Below are 15,109 nucleotides of genomic sequence, written 5' to 3' on the forward strand. Positions count from 1 at the left end.
CAACATGAGTGTCCTGTGAGGCTGCTGTATGCACACCTGATCAGAAATAGATTTTTTCTTTTTTTTCCCTAGAAGAAAGGCTAGGGGTATATTGTCCTCACTAGTTTCTCTGAGACACTGCATTTGAAAAATAGTCACTGGACATTTACAGAGCCATGTGCTGGGTACAGAGACAGGCTAGCACAGACACGCATTACTTCCCTCGTGGAAAACGATCTAGTGGGAGATGAAAGAATAAAAATAGACCACCCCTCATGCAGATGGAGCGAGGCTAATCCCTGCCTGCTTCTAAGAAAATAAAAACAACTGTGCACAATGAGACTCAGATGAAGTCTAAAAAAATCTAAAACCCAACACGCTTTATTCTATTTTATCTCAATAGATCTCAACTCCCAAATATCTGAGCTTCAAAAGGCATGATTAGATACCATTAAGCCAGCCTGGCCAGTATTGATTTAAAAACCCTCTTCCATGCTTCAGGATTGAGGAGGTTGTGGACCTCTGTTAATCTTCTTGTTATCAGCTGGATCTCAGCCTGCCAGGCGCCCGCCTGATTCCCAATTCTGGCCACATCCCTCCAATCTTCTGGTTTCTGTATATGACGGCCATGTGGAACCAGGAAGCAGCAAGTTAGGAATACTAACTTCATCTGTGGGCTGATCTTTCTTCATGGAATTGGGAGGGAGTAGGGTTACTATAGTAATAAGACAGGATTTAATCTGTGTCCTAATTGGCTCTGTTGTGCTGTGAACAAAATACCTAACAAACAAAGAAGAAAAGAAGTATTTTGCTCATACTCTCAGAGGGTTCAGTCCACAGCTTGGCCCAGGTGCTTGTGCAGAACATCCCGGTAGCGGGAGCAGGAAGTGCAAAGCCTCTTCCCTTCAGGGTGGACAGGAAGCAGAGTGAGGAAGGGACTGGGCCCTGGGTAGACCCATCAAAGGCATGCCTTCAGGTCGACTGTACCTCCTAAGGTTCCTGATACCTCCCCAAATAGTGCCACCAGCTGAGGACCACATAATTAACACACGAGTCTGCTGGGGACATCTCACGTTCAAATAGTAACTGTGGGTTTCATATCAGATGATTGCAGAGCTCCATGCACTACCTTGCAGGTTTCCTCTTCACTGGCAACAGAAAGAGGTATTTAAAGGATTCCAGAATGACAGGGCCTTTCTGGGCCTCCCTTGGGGAATTAGCTCCCTCTCCATTCTTTCTCTGCCTTCCCCATTCTTTCCTGGGCTTTCCAAACAAGTCATATTCTCTAGCAGGCACTGGATAAGGAGCTGGAAAGTCAACAAAGCACAAATCTGAAATGGTCCTGTCTCTCGGTGAGCTACTGTGCAGCAGCCGTGAAAATGTCATACAATAGATATGAAGTGGTACCCAAGAGAGGCCGGGCATTCCAGAAGAATGTGAGCTGGGGTTGGCCTGCTAGTGTTGCAAAGACAGGGAGTCCCACTTGGACCTACCTCATCCGAACTGTCCTCTTGTCCAGATGGTACTGCTTTGGAGGGTGATGGTAGGTAGAGCTTGCATGAGTGTATCCACGCGCGCGCGTGTGCGTGCATGCACACACACACACACACACACACACACACACATATATATACACACACACACCACTATTTAAATCACCTGCATGACTGTTTCCTGGGAAGTCTTCCATTGGGTACTAGGCAACTTCCCAAGTACAGTGAATGGATCATTTCCATAATAAGGAGTCTTTCTGGAGTATTAACTCACTCTGTATAGACATTCCTCAAGGAGTTGTTTTGGCTTTGCTACCTTTGGGGGTGGATAATGCCACAGGGAAGAAATCAGATGGCACATCACACATCAACCACAACATTTTCTGGGTCTACCCTCATCTATTTTGCTAACTCAACTTCGTTGACTTAACACTTGTCTTTAAACTTAAATGGATTTATCACAAAAGACATCTTTATATTACTACCATAAATAGACTACCAATATCCCTTGCCCTAAATAGAAGGTAATAACAAGAATAAATACAATTAAATTCTTGGCTGCCGTCCTGCTCAGGGGCTCTCTTTATCAGGAAGAGCAGATGGGTTTTAAAAGGCTCCCCTATACTTAGCCTCCATCACCCCTAGAGGCCTCCCCTCTCCATTCCCGACAGTGGTATTTGGAACTAGACCACAGGCTGGGCAGGCCACCAAATCTGCCGAGGAACCCCCAGACCTCTGGAAGAACTATTATTGCATGTGCCAACTATGAAGGAAGGCCATTTGCCATTTGAATGATCACAGCCAACCAGCTCACTAGAGGGCTCAGTGAAGCTGAGGAGTGTGTTGCTGTCCAGCTTCTCCAGAAATTTCCATCTGGTACTGCAGGCCTAGGTCAAGGCTGTGTCTAGACGCACTGGAGCCTCTTTAAAGTCCTATGTCAGGCCAACCTTTGGCAAAGATTCCTTCTGGCTTACCTCATGACCCAGGAACACAGCCAGCTAGACTGAAAAATTTCAGGTCCCTTTTCTGGCTTTATGAAGCAATTACTGTATTCGGGTTTCAGTTACCTGTCCATCAAATTGCTCTTGCAGGGTGTGTGTGTGTGTGTGTGTATGTGTGTGTGTGTGTGTGTGTGTGTGTGTGTGTGTGTGTTCACCATAGCATACCTATGGAGGTCAGAGGACAGCCTTGGGCATTGGTCTTTACTTTCAACCTCATTTGAGCTGATTGTTTGCTAATACATACCCCTGGCCTGTGAGTTTCTGGAGATCCTCCTATCTCTGTCTCCCATCTCTCTGTCGCAGAATTGGGGTCAGAGATGCATGCTACTGCATAGGTCCTGGGGATTCGAACTCAGGTTCTCGAGCTTGTGTGATGAGCAGTTCACCCATCTCCCCAGTACCTCTTGCAGTGTTTTTACAATAAATGTGTCAACTACATAAAGAACTCTTCATATTAATATGGGTATCCTACTTGTGCTTGTAATGAGGTTTTTTTATTTATTTATTTATTTATTTATTTTTTTTTTTTAAGCATCCATTGGTGAGTCACTGTAGGGCAACCCTGTTTTGGGCAGAGATCCATAGACAAATTCTCCCTGGTGAGTAGGGCCAGGGTCACTACAGAAGGCAGGGAGGGCAGTTACATTCATGCATCCTTTAGTGACAGGGACATGTCTGCAGAAATGCATCATTAAGGGATGTTGTGTGAATGCTACCAAGTGTCCTTGCAAACACGGGTGGTGCAGGCCTCTATCTGATGACTATATGCACCGGCCTGTTGCTCCTAGGACCAAACCCCAGGTTTCTATATGGTGTACACAGACAACTACACTCAGTGGTAAGCATTTGTTTATCCAGACATAGGAAAGGTACATTATTATTCAGCCCCATTACAATCTTAGGGAGCCACTTTGGCATATGCAGTTTGGGATAGAGCAAAACATCATTATGTGGTATGTGACTATGTTCCCACCAGCAGGGTGTACATGCATACCACCTGGGGCCTTCGTATAAGGAAGACACAGACTTAGCAGGCCTGAGATTCAGCATGTCTTCCAAACCTCCAGAGTTGGTGGTCTAAGGACCACACTTTGAGGAAAGAGATCCTAGCCCAGTGTCTCTCAATTCCTCAGAGGGCCTAGTGGTGACAAGATATTCTGGATGCAAATTCTCAGGCCTTAGGACCTCTGGAGTGGGGCTCATCAAGCTGGTTTGGACAAGCCGTTGAGGATGCTCTTTCAAGTTTGAGGGCCGTTTTGTGGACTCTATACCTTCCAGAAACAATATCAACTGAAGATTCCATTTTCTTGGAGGTACTGCATGGTGTGAGCCTGACAGGAAAGAGACCATAGGACTCCAATTTTCCTGGTCTTGTGGTTGTCAAATCAGAAGACGAGAGGTCTGAGGTTTGTTGAGTTGACTCCTGAGACAAAATGGGGGGCAGCTTCAAGACTACCCCCCTGCAGAAGATAGAGCAAGGGAGAGAAGGAAGCTGGATAGAGTGTTGGAAGGGGGTCTGAGCAGCCTTGGGCTCCCTACATCCTTTACCATTGCACTGTGCCTTCCATGAACTTGAGTGTTTAGGGGACCCCAGGGACCCCCTCCACTGAATTTAGACAGGCAGGCAAGCCAGCAAGTATTTACACAATGGCCACACAGAAAAGCATGTGCTTGTACTTCCCATTCAGCAAGTCTATCGAAACACACTCACGATCAGCCATGCTGTGCATTTTCTAATTCCCTGTTTCTGCCACTCCCTCTCCCTCCCTCATTATTGTCTCCCTCCCATGCTTCTTGGCATCATATTACTTTCTAAATAAAATAATACTCTCATTGATGTTGCTTTGTTAAAACCACCCCGCGCTCTTAAAGTAAACCAACACGCCTGAGCACCTGGCATGCATTCTTTCATTTGTATGTGTGTGTGTGTGCGCGCGCACGTGTTTTCAAAAACTGTAGTAAAACACGAGCAACATCTCGTCATTTGAAACGTGTTTAAACGTGTTCAGTGGTGTTTCGTCCATTTCTGATTCCTGTGTGATCTTCGCCACCATCCCTTCCTAGAACTCTTTTCATCTTGAAAAACAGAAACTTTGCATTCCTTAAATAGTAACTCCTTCCTCTCCCCTAGCCGACCGTGGCAATCACCATCCTGTTGAGAATCTGGCTGGTTTAGGAAGCTCCTGTTGGAAGAATCAAGTACCGGCTGTCTTTTTGTGATGGCTTTATTTCACTTATTTCAATGGCATCAAGCTTCATCTATGAATGGAGCATGTGTTAGAAGTTTATTCATTTTTAAGGCTGAGTATATTTCGTTATACATGTGGAACACATTTTGGCCGTCCATTCATCTGTCAATGGATCTGAGCTGCTCCTACCTTTTACCTATTGTGACCGACGCTTCTGTGAACAGCGGTACTATTGTACCACTATCTGTTTGAGTCTCAGCTTTCAGTTTTTATAAAGTTTCGGGTGATTTTATTTATTTTTCTTTTTTGTGTATGAATGTTTTGCTGGCATAGATGTCTGTGTACCACATGTGTGTTAACCTATAGAGGTCAGAAGAGTGAACTGGATCTTCTAGAACTGGAGTTGGAGATGGCTGTAAGCTGCCATGTGGGTGCTGGGACTCAAGCCTGAGTCCTCTGGAAAAGCAGCCAGTAGTCTCAACCACTGAGCCATCTCTCCAACCCCTCTGGTTTTTGTTTGTTTGTTTGTTTGTTTTGTCTTATGTATACCCATAAGTGAGATTGCTAAATTGGCTAGTGTGCAATCTGTACTAGGATTTTGGGAGGAACTGTCCTGTTTTCCATGGTGGCAGCAGCATTTTATATCTTAGGTTTGTAGTTTGCATAATCATGAGGAGACTGTGGCTTAGGAAACTGAGGTTCAGAAAAGCGGGATATTTGCTTGAAGGCACATAGGTAATAAGTGTTCCACCAGAGGTTAGCATTTCCACCACCCAATAATAGTTCCTCCTTGGCATAAAAGTGGAGCCTGGTGAACTGCATCATGGGAAGTGAGTACAGCTCCAGCGAGAACCTAGTGTAGAAGTAAGGCTTTAGGTGGCATCAGGAAGAGATTCATATGAAGACCCAAGTCCTCACTCTGTGGGGTTAGAGCCACAGTTGGCAGCATGGGTAGGCTGTGGAAAGGGCTGTGAGCCATGGCTGCTTCCACACCCGTCCAGAATCTTTGGGGGGCCTTCCGTAAGCATGTCCAGACACAGACAACATGACTGTAGTTCTCACTTTTCGTCTTGCTTCTCATAGATAAACCTTTCACTTAGGACATTAGCTTGGACATCTTGCACACTTCGCTTGCTGTCAAGTCCTAGGAATGCACTTAGAGGACCTTTCTGACATATAGAACCAGCAAGCCAAAGCCAGCAGCCCAGGCAAGCTCACTCTCACCAGACACCATATGCCTTTGCCTCCATTATTTAAACTGTCTTGGCACATGCCATGAAAGAAGGTGTGAGTTACCCTAGGTATCGCTCCCCCAAGTGAGGCCAAGAAACTAGAGATTAGGAAACCCAACAGCAACTACTGGGTCTAACTGGGCAGAGTCCAGGTGTGTCTGCCCTTTTCCCTCGCCTCAGCTGAACCGCCAGACCCCAGTGACGTCACAACGGTGCTAGACCACAGATCGCCCGAGTCTCTCCTACAGACTCAGAAGTTTCCAGTATCAGTTTACAAACCCGCACCGTGGCACAGAAAATGGAACAGAGCGTAGGAGGTCCAGTGCAAGATTAGAAGGGTGGTATGAAAATCTTCAGTACCCAGGCTGAGCAAAGTGGCTGGGGGTAGGGTGGGTGGGAGGAGGGAGGACATTGGAATCCGTGGCTGATGTGTAAAATTAAATTAAATTATAAAGTAATAGTAAATAAATACATAAATAAATATTAATTTAAATTGTTATAGAACATAAAACAAAACAAAACAAAACAAAACTTCAGTACCAAAAAGTAGCTAGGAGCAGTGAGCCTAGGCCAGGGCCAGAAAACACAGCTCCTTTTCACTTGCTGTGTGGTCACAGAAAGTCCTGGGATCTCTCTGAGCCTTTATTACTTACTGCAGATGGGCCAACACCACCACTGGGGTACTTAGTGAGGCTATCAAAGTGAGCTTTCAGGGGTGTCAGGCCCTGGAAATAGGGCTCCCTGGGACGAGCCATCCTTTCCTCACGAGCTATCTATCGGTCGGTCCTTCTGTCCTCATCAGGCTTCACTGGCCTGGGGCAGCTGGCAGTGTGAACCTCTCTGTTCTTCTCCAGAAGAAAATCCCTCCAGGTCTTCATCATGTGCCTCGGTGAGTCGATCCTCGCTCCCTCCCTCGCTCCTCCCCTAAGGAACACCTTCCAGAGCCGGTTCTGAGGAGAGCAGCTTGGGGCGGAAGGCTGCTGGAGGGGAGGCAAAGGTGGTGGTGTTTTGAAGCTGCCCCCCCGCCCCATTCTGTATGGATCTTTTCAGCTGTCATGGCCTATTATGTCTTGGGCTCCAGCACACCACCCCTGAAAGCCACCTGCATAGTCCTCTCTCACACAGACCTTGCTGTTTTGGATATAAGAGCATGCCCATTTCCTTACTGGATGCCACTTAATGCATCACTATTGCAAAGTTCTTGACCTCTGGGGCCTGGGTTCACATCTCGCTTCTGTACTTTACTAGCTGTGTAACGCCGGATGAATTATTTGACGACTCTGTGCCTCAGTCTCCTCACCTGTGCAATGGGGATAATAATGCCATCAACCTTATCAGATTGCTGTGAGGCTTAGATATCTAGCACCCACAAAATGACTTTGTCCTTGCTGTCTATTGGCACCTTTCCCTGGAGAAAAAAAACCTGTGTGTGGAGGGAGGCTGCAGTGTGGTTTCCACCCTGAACCTTTCCCGGGAACCTGATCCCAGAATATAAGATTTTAAAAGCTGGTAACATCAAAAACAAAACAGAACAAAAACCGAACAAATAAAAACTGGGCTTGGCAGGCATTAGTTCCCAATATGTTTGGTCAAAACGAAGAGGCTTATTGGTCCGTCTACCAAGACTTTCTTCAAAGGGTGGTCATCTCAGTAGCAATGGTAAAGGCAGCTGGAAACTGCCTAACTCTTCTGGTGTGCTTTTCCTTTCTTTTTTGTTTTTTCCCTTTTGAATCCTTTGTCCTTTTCTACACATCAGCATTTGGGGGACTACTGGTCAGGGGGTGTCAACTGGATCGCCAAGCTATGAATTAAGAAGCTACAGGAGCAGAAATTGCATCCCTGAAGCTTGGGGGCAGGGGAGCTGGGGAGAAGAGCAGAACGCTGGGTTCCTTCTACAATAGCAAGAAAGCACAGGGAAATCCCCTTGACAGAGTGGAGAGCCTCCCTCTTGCAATGCAGATTTACAACTCACACAGCAAGCAAGGCGTGATGCACGATTTTCCAGGGAAACAAATCAGCTCCCCCAAGTGCTTGCGAGTGTGTCAGGAGGAACACAGCTGCCTGTGTGTAGTGCATTCATGCTCTGCTCTCCTCGGCTGAAGCCATTCTCTCCACGCTACTGTGAAGTAGGTGACAACTGAAGCTGAGCAAATTCAGGGACAAACAGGTCCCGTCAGGACACTGGACAGCCTCCTGGCTGGGGTGATGAATTGCAGGCAACTGGGGAGAATTTAAAACCAGCCCAGCTGCCACCTAAGAGAGTGACTAATCTCAACGCTTAAGGACCAGACTAGCACAGCAGAGATAGCAAGACCTAGACAGGCAGGAAGGCAGCCATTGGGGACGTCACTCTGGCTGACCTCTAGGGAGGAGGACCTGTCTCCATCACTCCCTCCCCCCCCTCCCCCGAGAAGGAGACAGCCATAGCCACGGGCTCACTGGGCTGTGGAGTTCCTGCTATCCTGCCATCTGCCTGTCTAACTCAGTTTTGCTCCAGGCAGCTGTGAGCTCTAATCCTCCTGAGCTTATCTAGATCCGTGCAGCAACCCCAGCCTTGATGGGTCATCACAATCCCCTCATTCGACAACGTTTTAAAAATAAAAGCACTACTTTCAAGTACCCATAAAGAACATTTGGAGATAGTACACACGGGGCGGGACCTTGCATTCCTATGTGGGCCGTGTGTCAAAGATGTCCCTTTTAGTGTCCTTCCCAGGCTGTACCCTTCATTCTGCATGTGGCAGAAACGCCATGGCTTTCTCATCAAGTGGGGGGTGTTTAACTGTTACTTGAACAGTGGGGATATTTTGAGACAGAGAGACTAGGATCTGACTTGGCTAAACCCTAAGCCTGAGTTTGTTCATTCAAAAGATACTTCACAAGCTTCATTATCTACCAGGTATTTCCAACTTGGGGCCCTGGACCACAAGCACCCCAGGATAGCTATGAATGTAGTCCATGACAAACTAGAACACTAACTAAAAACATGACAATTAAAAAATATGATTTGTTTTGTTAACTTGATCAAGGGGTTCTTGAGGGTGAACTTGTAGATGGCAATGCCAATTTGCAATGTCGAAAGCTTGGGAATTCCCGGACCATGTACTTCTCAGAAGGAGCTGGGGGCCACGGGATAAATAAAATGTAATTGTGAACTCTGTCTTCATAGGGTGCTGACTTGATGGGATACTCAAGGTGCATATTGGGTGAGCAATGAAGGCAGAGAGAGAGAGAGAGAGAGAGAGAGAGAGAGAGAGAGAGAGAGAGAGCTGTGATGTAAAGGAGGTACTAGCAGAGCAGAGAAAGGGACCTGTGAAGGGAACAGGGAGTGCAGGAAGGCTAGTGTGTATCGAAAGTCCCAGAAAGGAGGATTGGCATGTGCAAAGGTATAGAAACGTGCCATCATAGGGCAATGTAGAAACTTGCAAGCATACAGAACGGAACGGGGAGAGCCACAGAAGGATGAAAGGGAGGCCATGGCCAGGTTATATTCACCTCTGTGCATTCTCTACTTAAAGAAGTGAGAGCCTTTCTAGAATCCTATTCTTCATGTCAAGTATTTATAATTTTCATTTTTCGCCATTTCCAGTTTGTAAAACCTCAACAATTTTAAAACCTAGCAACTCAGCACTACAAGGGGAAAGAGGCCTTGTGCATTGAATTGGTTTCCAAGACAGATATCTATTTACAATTTAAATTTGATGCTAGAACAGTTGGCATCAAGGACTCGGAGCAAGGGAGTTAAAACCAGAACGTCTTTCTCTTCTATTTTATCTTTTAATTGTGTTTATGCTTGGGTGAACTATTCTAGGATGGAGGAGAAAAAAAAAAAGAACTCCTCCCCCAATGAAAAGGACCACCTAGAATAAACACAAACTCTCCTCACAGAGCAGCTGCCCAAGGCCATGTTCTTCTGCATCCACCCAGACCCCTCCTCTAAGAAGTGTATTTCACCTTAGCCTTCCCTGGATGGCAGGAGTCACTGCCTGCTCACAGAGCCAGTCGCAGTGATGAGCAGAGCTAGCCCCACCTCCTCGGTTACTTTCCCAGACATGATTTGACGTTTAATAGGGTACTAGGACCCTGGCATGATGTACTAGATGGCATCAATTCTGACCACTCAGATATCCATTCTAACACATCAGTGCCAGAGATGGATCGGTTGCTAAATATCTTCACAATCACCCCTGCTCTGAATGCCTGGATACAGTCAAGGAAGTCTAATTCAGTTGCCACTGGAGTCTAGTTTGCAAGAGAATGAGAGAACTATTACCTACCTCCAGAAGATTTAGCCCACAGTCTGCCTGACCTCTGGCCTACGTAGACCTAGGGTCAAACACTAAGTATTTCATTACTAGCATATTAACTCACAGCTTTAGTTTCCTTCCTGATAAACTAGGGGTAGCAGCACTACCCAGGAGATGGGTAGAGTGATGGGGTTAGTGAGCTGATGCTTCAAGGTAGTCAGCAGGGGCCTGGTACACAGTAGCTCAATGAACAGTCGTTATTGGTGCCACTGGTTGCTTGCCATTGGGGTACCAAGGGATAGAATATGTTAATGTCTTGGACAACTAAGACTAGCTCTCAGCATGGATGAGAAAGGATGGCAAAGGTGGAGATCTGTGGAAGGCTGCATTACATGGAAGCAATCAGGGTATGGCTTAGATCCTTTATATTACATCAAACTAAGCTTAACTAATAACACAGGGAGCTGTTTCTAAAGGAGGAGTCCTTTGTGGCCTGAGGACCTCCAACTTGCCTACGGATGCCGTGTGCCTACCTGTGCCAGACTGGGAAAATTCATACTTCCTGAATGATTTCCATGGGCCAATTGTGAGGACAATGTGGTACACCTAACAACCATGATCCACAGTCCCTCACAGGTGTTACACTCAAGACTAAAGCCCAATGACAACCAGAATGACTCAGTTTACCTAGTAGGTGTGTCAAAGCCACAACCCACAGGCACCATGCACACCAAAGGAGCTATGGATATAGTTTAACACAAAATTATAAACTTATTTAAAATATCCTGTTTTTATTTTGCAAGTCGTTTTGGTAACTAGACAGTGTGTTGTAGACTTTGCAGATGATAATGTCATGTCATGTTATCTAAAGGTTGAACATGCCTGATACAACACAGGCCAACTGTTGTTAAAGCCCAGGAGGTGCTCAGGGTAGGTATGGGGCTACTTCACAAAAGCCCCACTCAGCTGTTGACTCAGAACTTGAAACTGTTCCTTGCTCTCAGGCAGGCCTCCTTGGGTGCTTTGCAGAGAATTTGTCTTTTTATGTGTTTTCCTTTTTTGTACGGTCCTAGCTGAATGAGAACAAGAGTGTTGGGAATGGAACTGAAGAGACTCCCTCCGAAAAAGAGATGTCTCTCAGATAAGGCCTCTAAAAGAGAACTTTACCCCTGGTAAGTTAGGACCATGGAGGCCACCAACCTAAAATCTCATTTTCTAACAAAGAATTGAAGATTTTAGAAAAATGGGTCTCTGGGCTGTGTGTGTGTGTGTGTGTGTGTGTGTGTGTGTGTGTGTGTGTGTGTGTGATTTACTTGCTTCTTTCACTGTTTATCCCTTAATCCTTGGAAAACCTATCCCTAAAGTCATTCTGTCTGTCTTTCTTGCCTAACCACTAGATCTCAGGATCCCACTGTCTACTGCCTTCCAGAACAGCCCCCCCCCAACTTTGACAGGACCACAGTTCTGACTGTGAGTGATTTATTATCCTTTCTAGCACAGGTAGCAAGAACTGGTACAAGAGCACTGTGGTCCTGAGTAGGATTCCAGGCCATCCCCAAAAGCGCAGGGCACGGGAGACAGAGTGCTCTTGACACCCTTCCCTCCTAGCCTCTGTGACTATGTTAAAACCTCACTCCTTAGCTGAAAGATGGGTGAGTGGGATTCCCAGCCTCCTTGCCCCAGACTGTTCTTTCCTTCTCTGTGCATGGCAAAGGCAATATAAGTCTCAGCCCCCGCTCCCTCCACTAAACATAGATGGGGCTGGCTGCAAATGGAACTAAGCTATTGATACCAATCATGTGGCAGAGACAGTATAGGCCCAAGGTTAACTACATCAAACTAGGAGCGAGTGTTGATGGCTGACCAAGCTAAAGGTCAGCCCCAAGGCCAGAGTCCCCAGGGAAGGCACGACAACCCATGTCAGTGTGGGCTGGGTGACAATTTTCTTCCTAGGATCAGTCCAGGTAAGAGGCAAAAGAAAAAGAAGTCGGGATCCCCAAGTGAAACATGTCACAGGGACTATGCTCACGGCATCCAGCTCCGACTTTTCAATACACACTCTCTATGTAAATGCCCCTCTGGAAACTCCTGATTGCCTGCTGGAAGAATCTGACTGTGGAAAGTGGAGACTTCACAATGCCTGTGGCAGGAAAGGGAGACACTATGTGTAACTGAGCTTCTCATTACATTTTAAAAATTAAAAGTCCCTGGCAAATAGAAGATGCTCAGTAAAAAAGTTCAGCAAATTGATGAGCAAGGATGCTTGCTCATGGAAGCAGCAGCAATGTGTTTTTATAACAGAACAAGTGGGCATCTGGAGTCTTTCCTTTTCTTACCGTCAAAGGCCACCCAGTGATCTGGGCCAGGCAGAAACCCGGGAGCGCAGGACGTCCATCTTTCCCTCACTGTCCCAGAATGTGACTTCACCGATTTCTGTTGTACCTGTGGTTCTCTGACCACACACCAAGAGAACAGCTATGAAAAAGTAGCCTGTTCCTGTCTGTGTGTAGGAGCTGGAGGCACATAGTGTATTAACTGAACAGTTGTGAAAGTTTTCAGAGTTCTTGGGGAAACCGAGGATGACGCAGACAGGGCTCTTGAAGCGTAATGGAGTCCACAGAATGAATTTCGAGTTACAGAGAGGGATAGTGTCAGTGCGAAAGCAAAGAGCAGGAAGAGACAGCTGCCTACAGGTTAGGGTCCCTACGGCTTCAGCATCTTGGATTCTGGGCGCTCACTGTTTTGGAGGGGCCTGATAGCATGGCGCATCCTCTGTTCTTGTGGATAATGAAGTTGGACAAAGGAGGGGCGCACGCAGCACGGGACGCTTGTATACTTGGCTTCTCACAAATCCCACAGAGGATCAGATTCGCCCCCTGCCCTTTATGAGACCTCATCCTTTTCCTGAAAGCGGTGGCTACCTTAGAGCCTTGCTGCCTACATGACCTCCCCAGTTTGGAGGCTCCGGACAGGGGCCGGGCTCCGCGTGCAGAAGTCTGTAGGGCCGGGCGCAAGCCTCAGCCCATGGGACACCTTGATGGTATGTCAGGCTCCTTTAGGGAGCGTATTCCAAGAAGTCCCGAACCCCGAGCAGCTCGAGGTTGTGGTCCCGCCCACCTCTGAAGAGATGGGGACAAGCTGAGATCGCGCGCTCCTGGGAACCCTGAAACCCACAGGGCGGCGTAGGAGACTTTCAGGCAGGGTCTCTGGCTCTCTGTGCCTGCTGTGAGCGCACAGCAACCCAGGGGCGCCTGGGGCGTCGCAGGGTTGGCTGAACATTCAAAGCCAGCAGACAGCCCGGGTCTCCAGCCCCGCGCGCCACACCTTGAGTAGTGCCAACCCCCCACGCCGGGATCCTGGGCTGGCCGGCGGGAGGCGTGAGTGCGTACCCGTGTGTGTAGAGCACATTCCCCTTCCTCAGAGTCGGTGCAGAGTCTCCCTTACTCAGCTCCCGCCAGGGGATTCCCCTCCCCCAGCTCAGAGATCCCCGCGCGCCCCCTGCCCACTTTGCCAAGGCGAGAAAGCGGCCGAGCCGGAGACAAAGAAACTCCTGCCTCCCTCCACTCTCCGTCCTTCTACCCGCCCGAGACACTCCCCGGCGCCCTCCCTCGACCCCGGCGACACCGCGCGCGCACACGCCAGGGGAAGGGACCGGGGGACAGGGAGCAGGGTGGGCGAGTCCGCTTTCCCCACGCCGCGCGGCTACAGCTGCCCGTGCACCCCGCCCGGGGACACCCCTCGTCAGCCGCGCCCCCCATCATCCACTCCCTAAAGCGTCCCGGGCCCCTGACATTGCCATCCCCAACCCAAACCGCCCGCACCATCCCTCCAGCGGAGCGACAGGGGGGCGCGGCGCACACAAAGCCGGTGGGGAGCGCGGAGCCCGCGGGGAGGAAGAGATCCCGCCGGGGCTCGCGGCACGGGCCGGGGGCGGCTATTTACCCGATTTCTTCTTCGATCTCCGAGATGTCTGCGAAGATGAGGAAGACCACGAGCAGCGTGAGCGCGGCCAGCATCCAGCTCCGGAACTGCAGCTGCATGGTGGGGTCGGCGCCCTCCGGGACCCGCGCGCGGGCCGGGGCGACGAGCTGGGGCTGGAGGAGCCTCCGCGCTCCACGCGCAGCGGGGCACACACCCTGCACTCTGGGCGAGTCCGGGCCGGCGGCGGCCGAGGCGACAGCGGCAGCGACAGCCAGGGGTTGCTCAGTCGCGGCGAGCCCGCTCGCTCTCTCTCCTGCCCGCCCCTCCCCTCCCCTCCCTCCTCCTCTTCTCCCCTCCCTTCCCCCCGCCCCGCACCGGGCTCCCGGCGCAGTTTGACAGCTTTGCTCCGCGCCTCGCCTGGCCTCCTCCCACTAACTCCAGCGACCAGCCAGCTGCCTTGGCGGCTCCCACCCGGGAGGGCTCAGGGAGCCTGCCACTCCCGGCCTAGGCAGGCTGGGCTTGGGCTATCGAAAGCGACCCGGAGAGTGAGCTGAGCCCGGGGCCAACTCCGAGCACCGGGGCTGGCTGGCAAATGCCCTCCGTCGCCTTCTCTTTGTCCAGCGCCCTCGCTTCCTCGCAAAGTTTTCCCGACACAAAGACTGACACCTGGGGACGGTCTCCAGCGCGCAACGAGGAGGCGGTTTCCTCTGGGCTATGTTTCAGCAGTTGGCGAATTGAGAGGGGAAGTGGAAGAGAGGAGGGAAGAAGAAATGGCTAAGACAGGCTCAACTTCGGCAGAGATGCTCATGGTAATTTGTGGGCGAGGTACTCAGCCTGCAAAACACCGCCTCCTCTATGGCGCGGTCATCTCCGTCCATTTATAGACCCAAGCCCGGGAGCCTGGAGGTCCCGAATTGTTTGAAGTCATGGCTAGAACCCTCGGAATCCCGTATAACACCTGTTCTACCTCCAAGAGCAGGCTTAGTGCGCACATTGTGGCTGATGCTGGACGGGCTTCATCTGCCTAGCTCTTGCTCTCTTCTGGTC

The 15,109-nt window shown here is 49.2% G+C and overlaps 1 protein-coding gene across 2 annotated transcripts in view; it reads right to left on the minus strand.

The window, feature by feature from the left end:
• St8sia2 (ST8 alpha-N-acetyl-neuraminide alpha-2,8-sialyltransferase 2) overlaps nt 1–14,320 on the minus strand; it is a 70,734-nt gene extending 56,414 nt beyond the window's left edge. For both annotated transcript variants that reach the window (XM_036197172.1, XM_036197163.1), the window contains exon 1: nt 14,084–14,320. In XM_036197172.1, the coding sequence (XP_036053065.1) occupies nt 14,084–14,181 (98 nt within the window). In that variant the 5' untranslated portion in view covers nt 14,182–14,320. The remainder of the gene's footprint in view (nt 1–14,083) is intronic.
• Nucleotides 14,321–15,109: the final 789 nt, after the last annotated feature.

The sequence above is a fragment of the Onychomys torridus genome, chromosome 1 (genome assembly GCF_903995425.1).
Source record: "Onychomys torridus chromosome 1, mOncTor1.1, whole genome shotgun sequence".
In the NCBI taxonomy this organism is placed as follows: domain Eukaryota; kingdom Metazoa; phylum Chordata; class Mammalia; order Rodentia; family Cricetidae; genus Onychomys; species Onychomys torridus.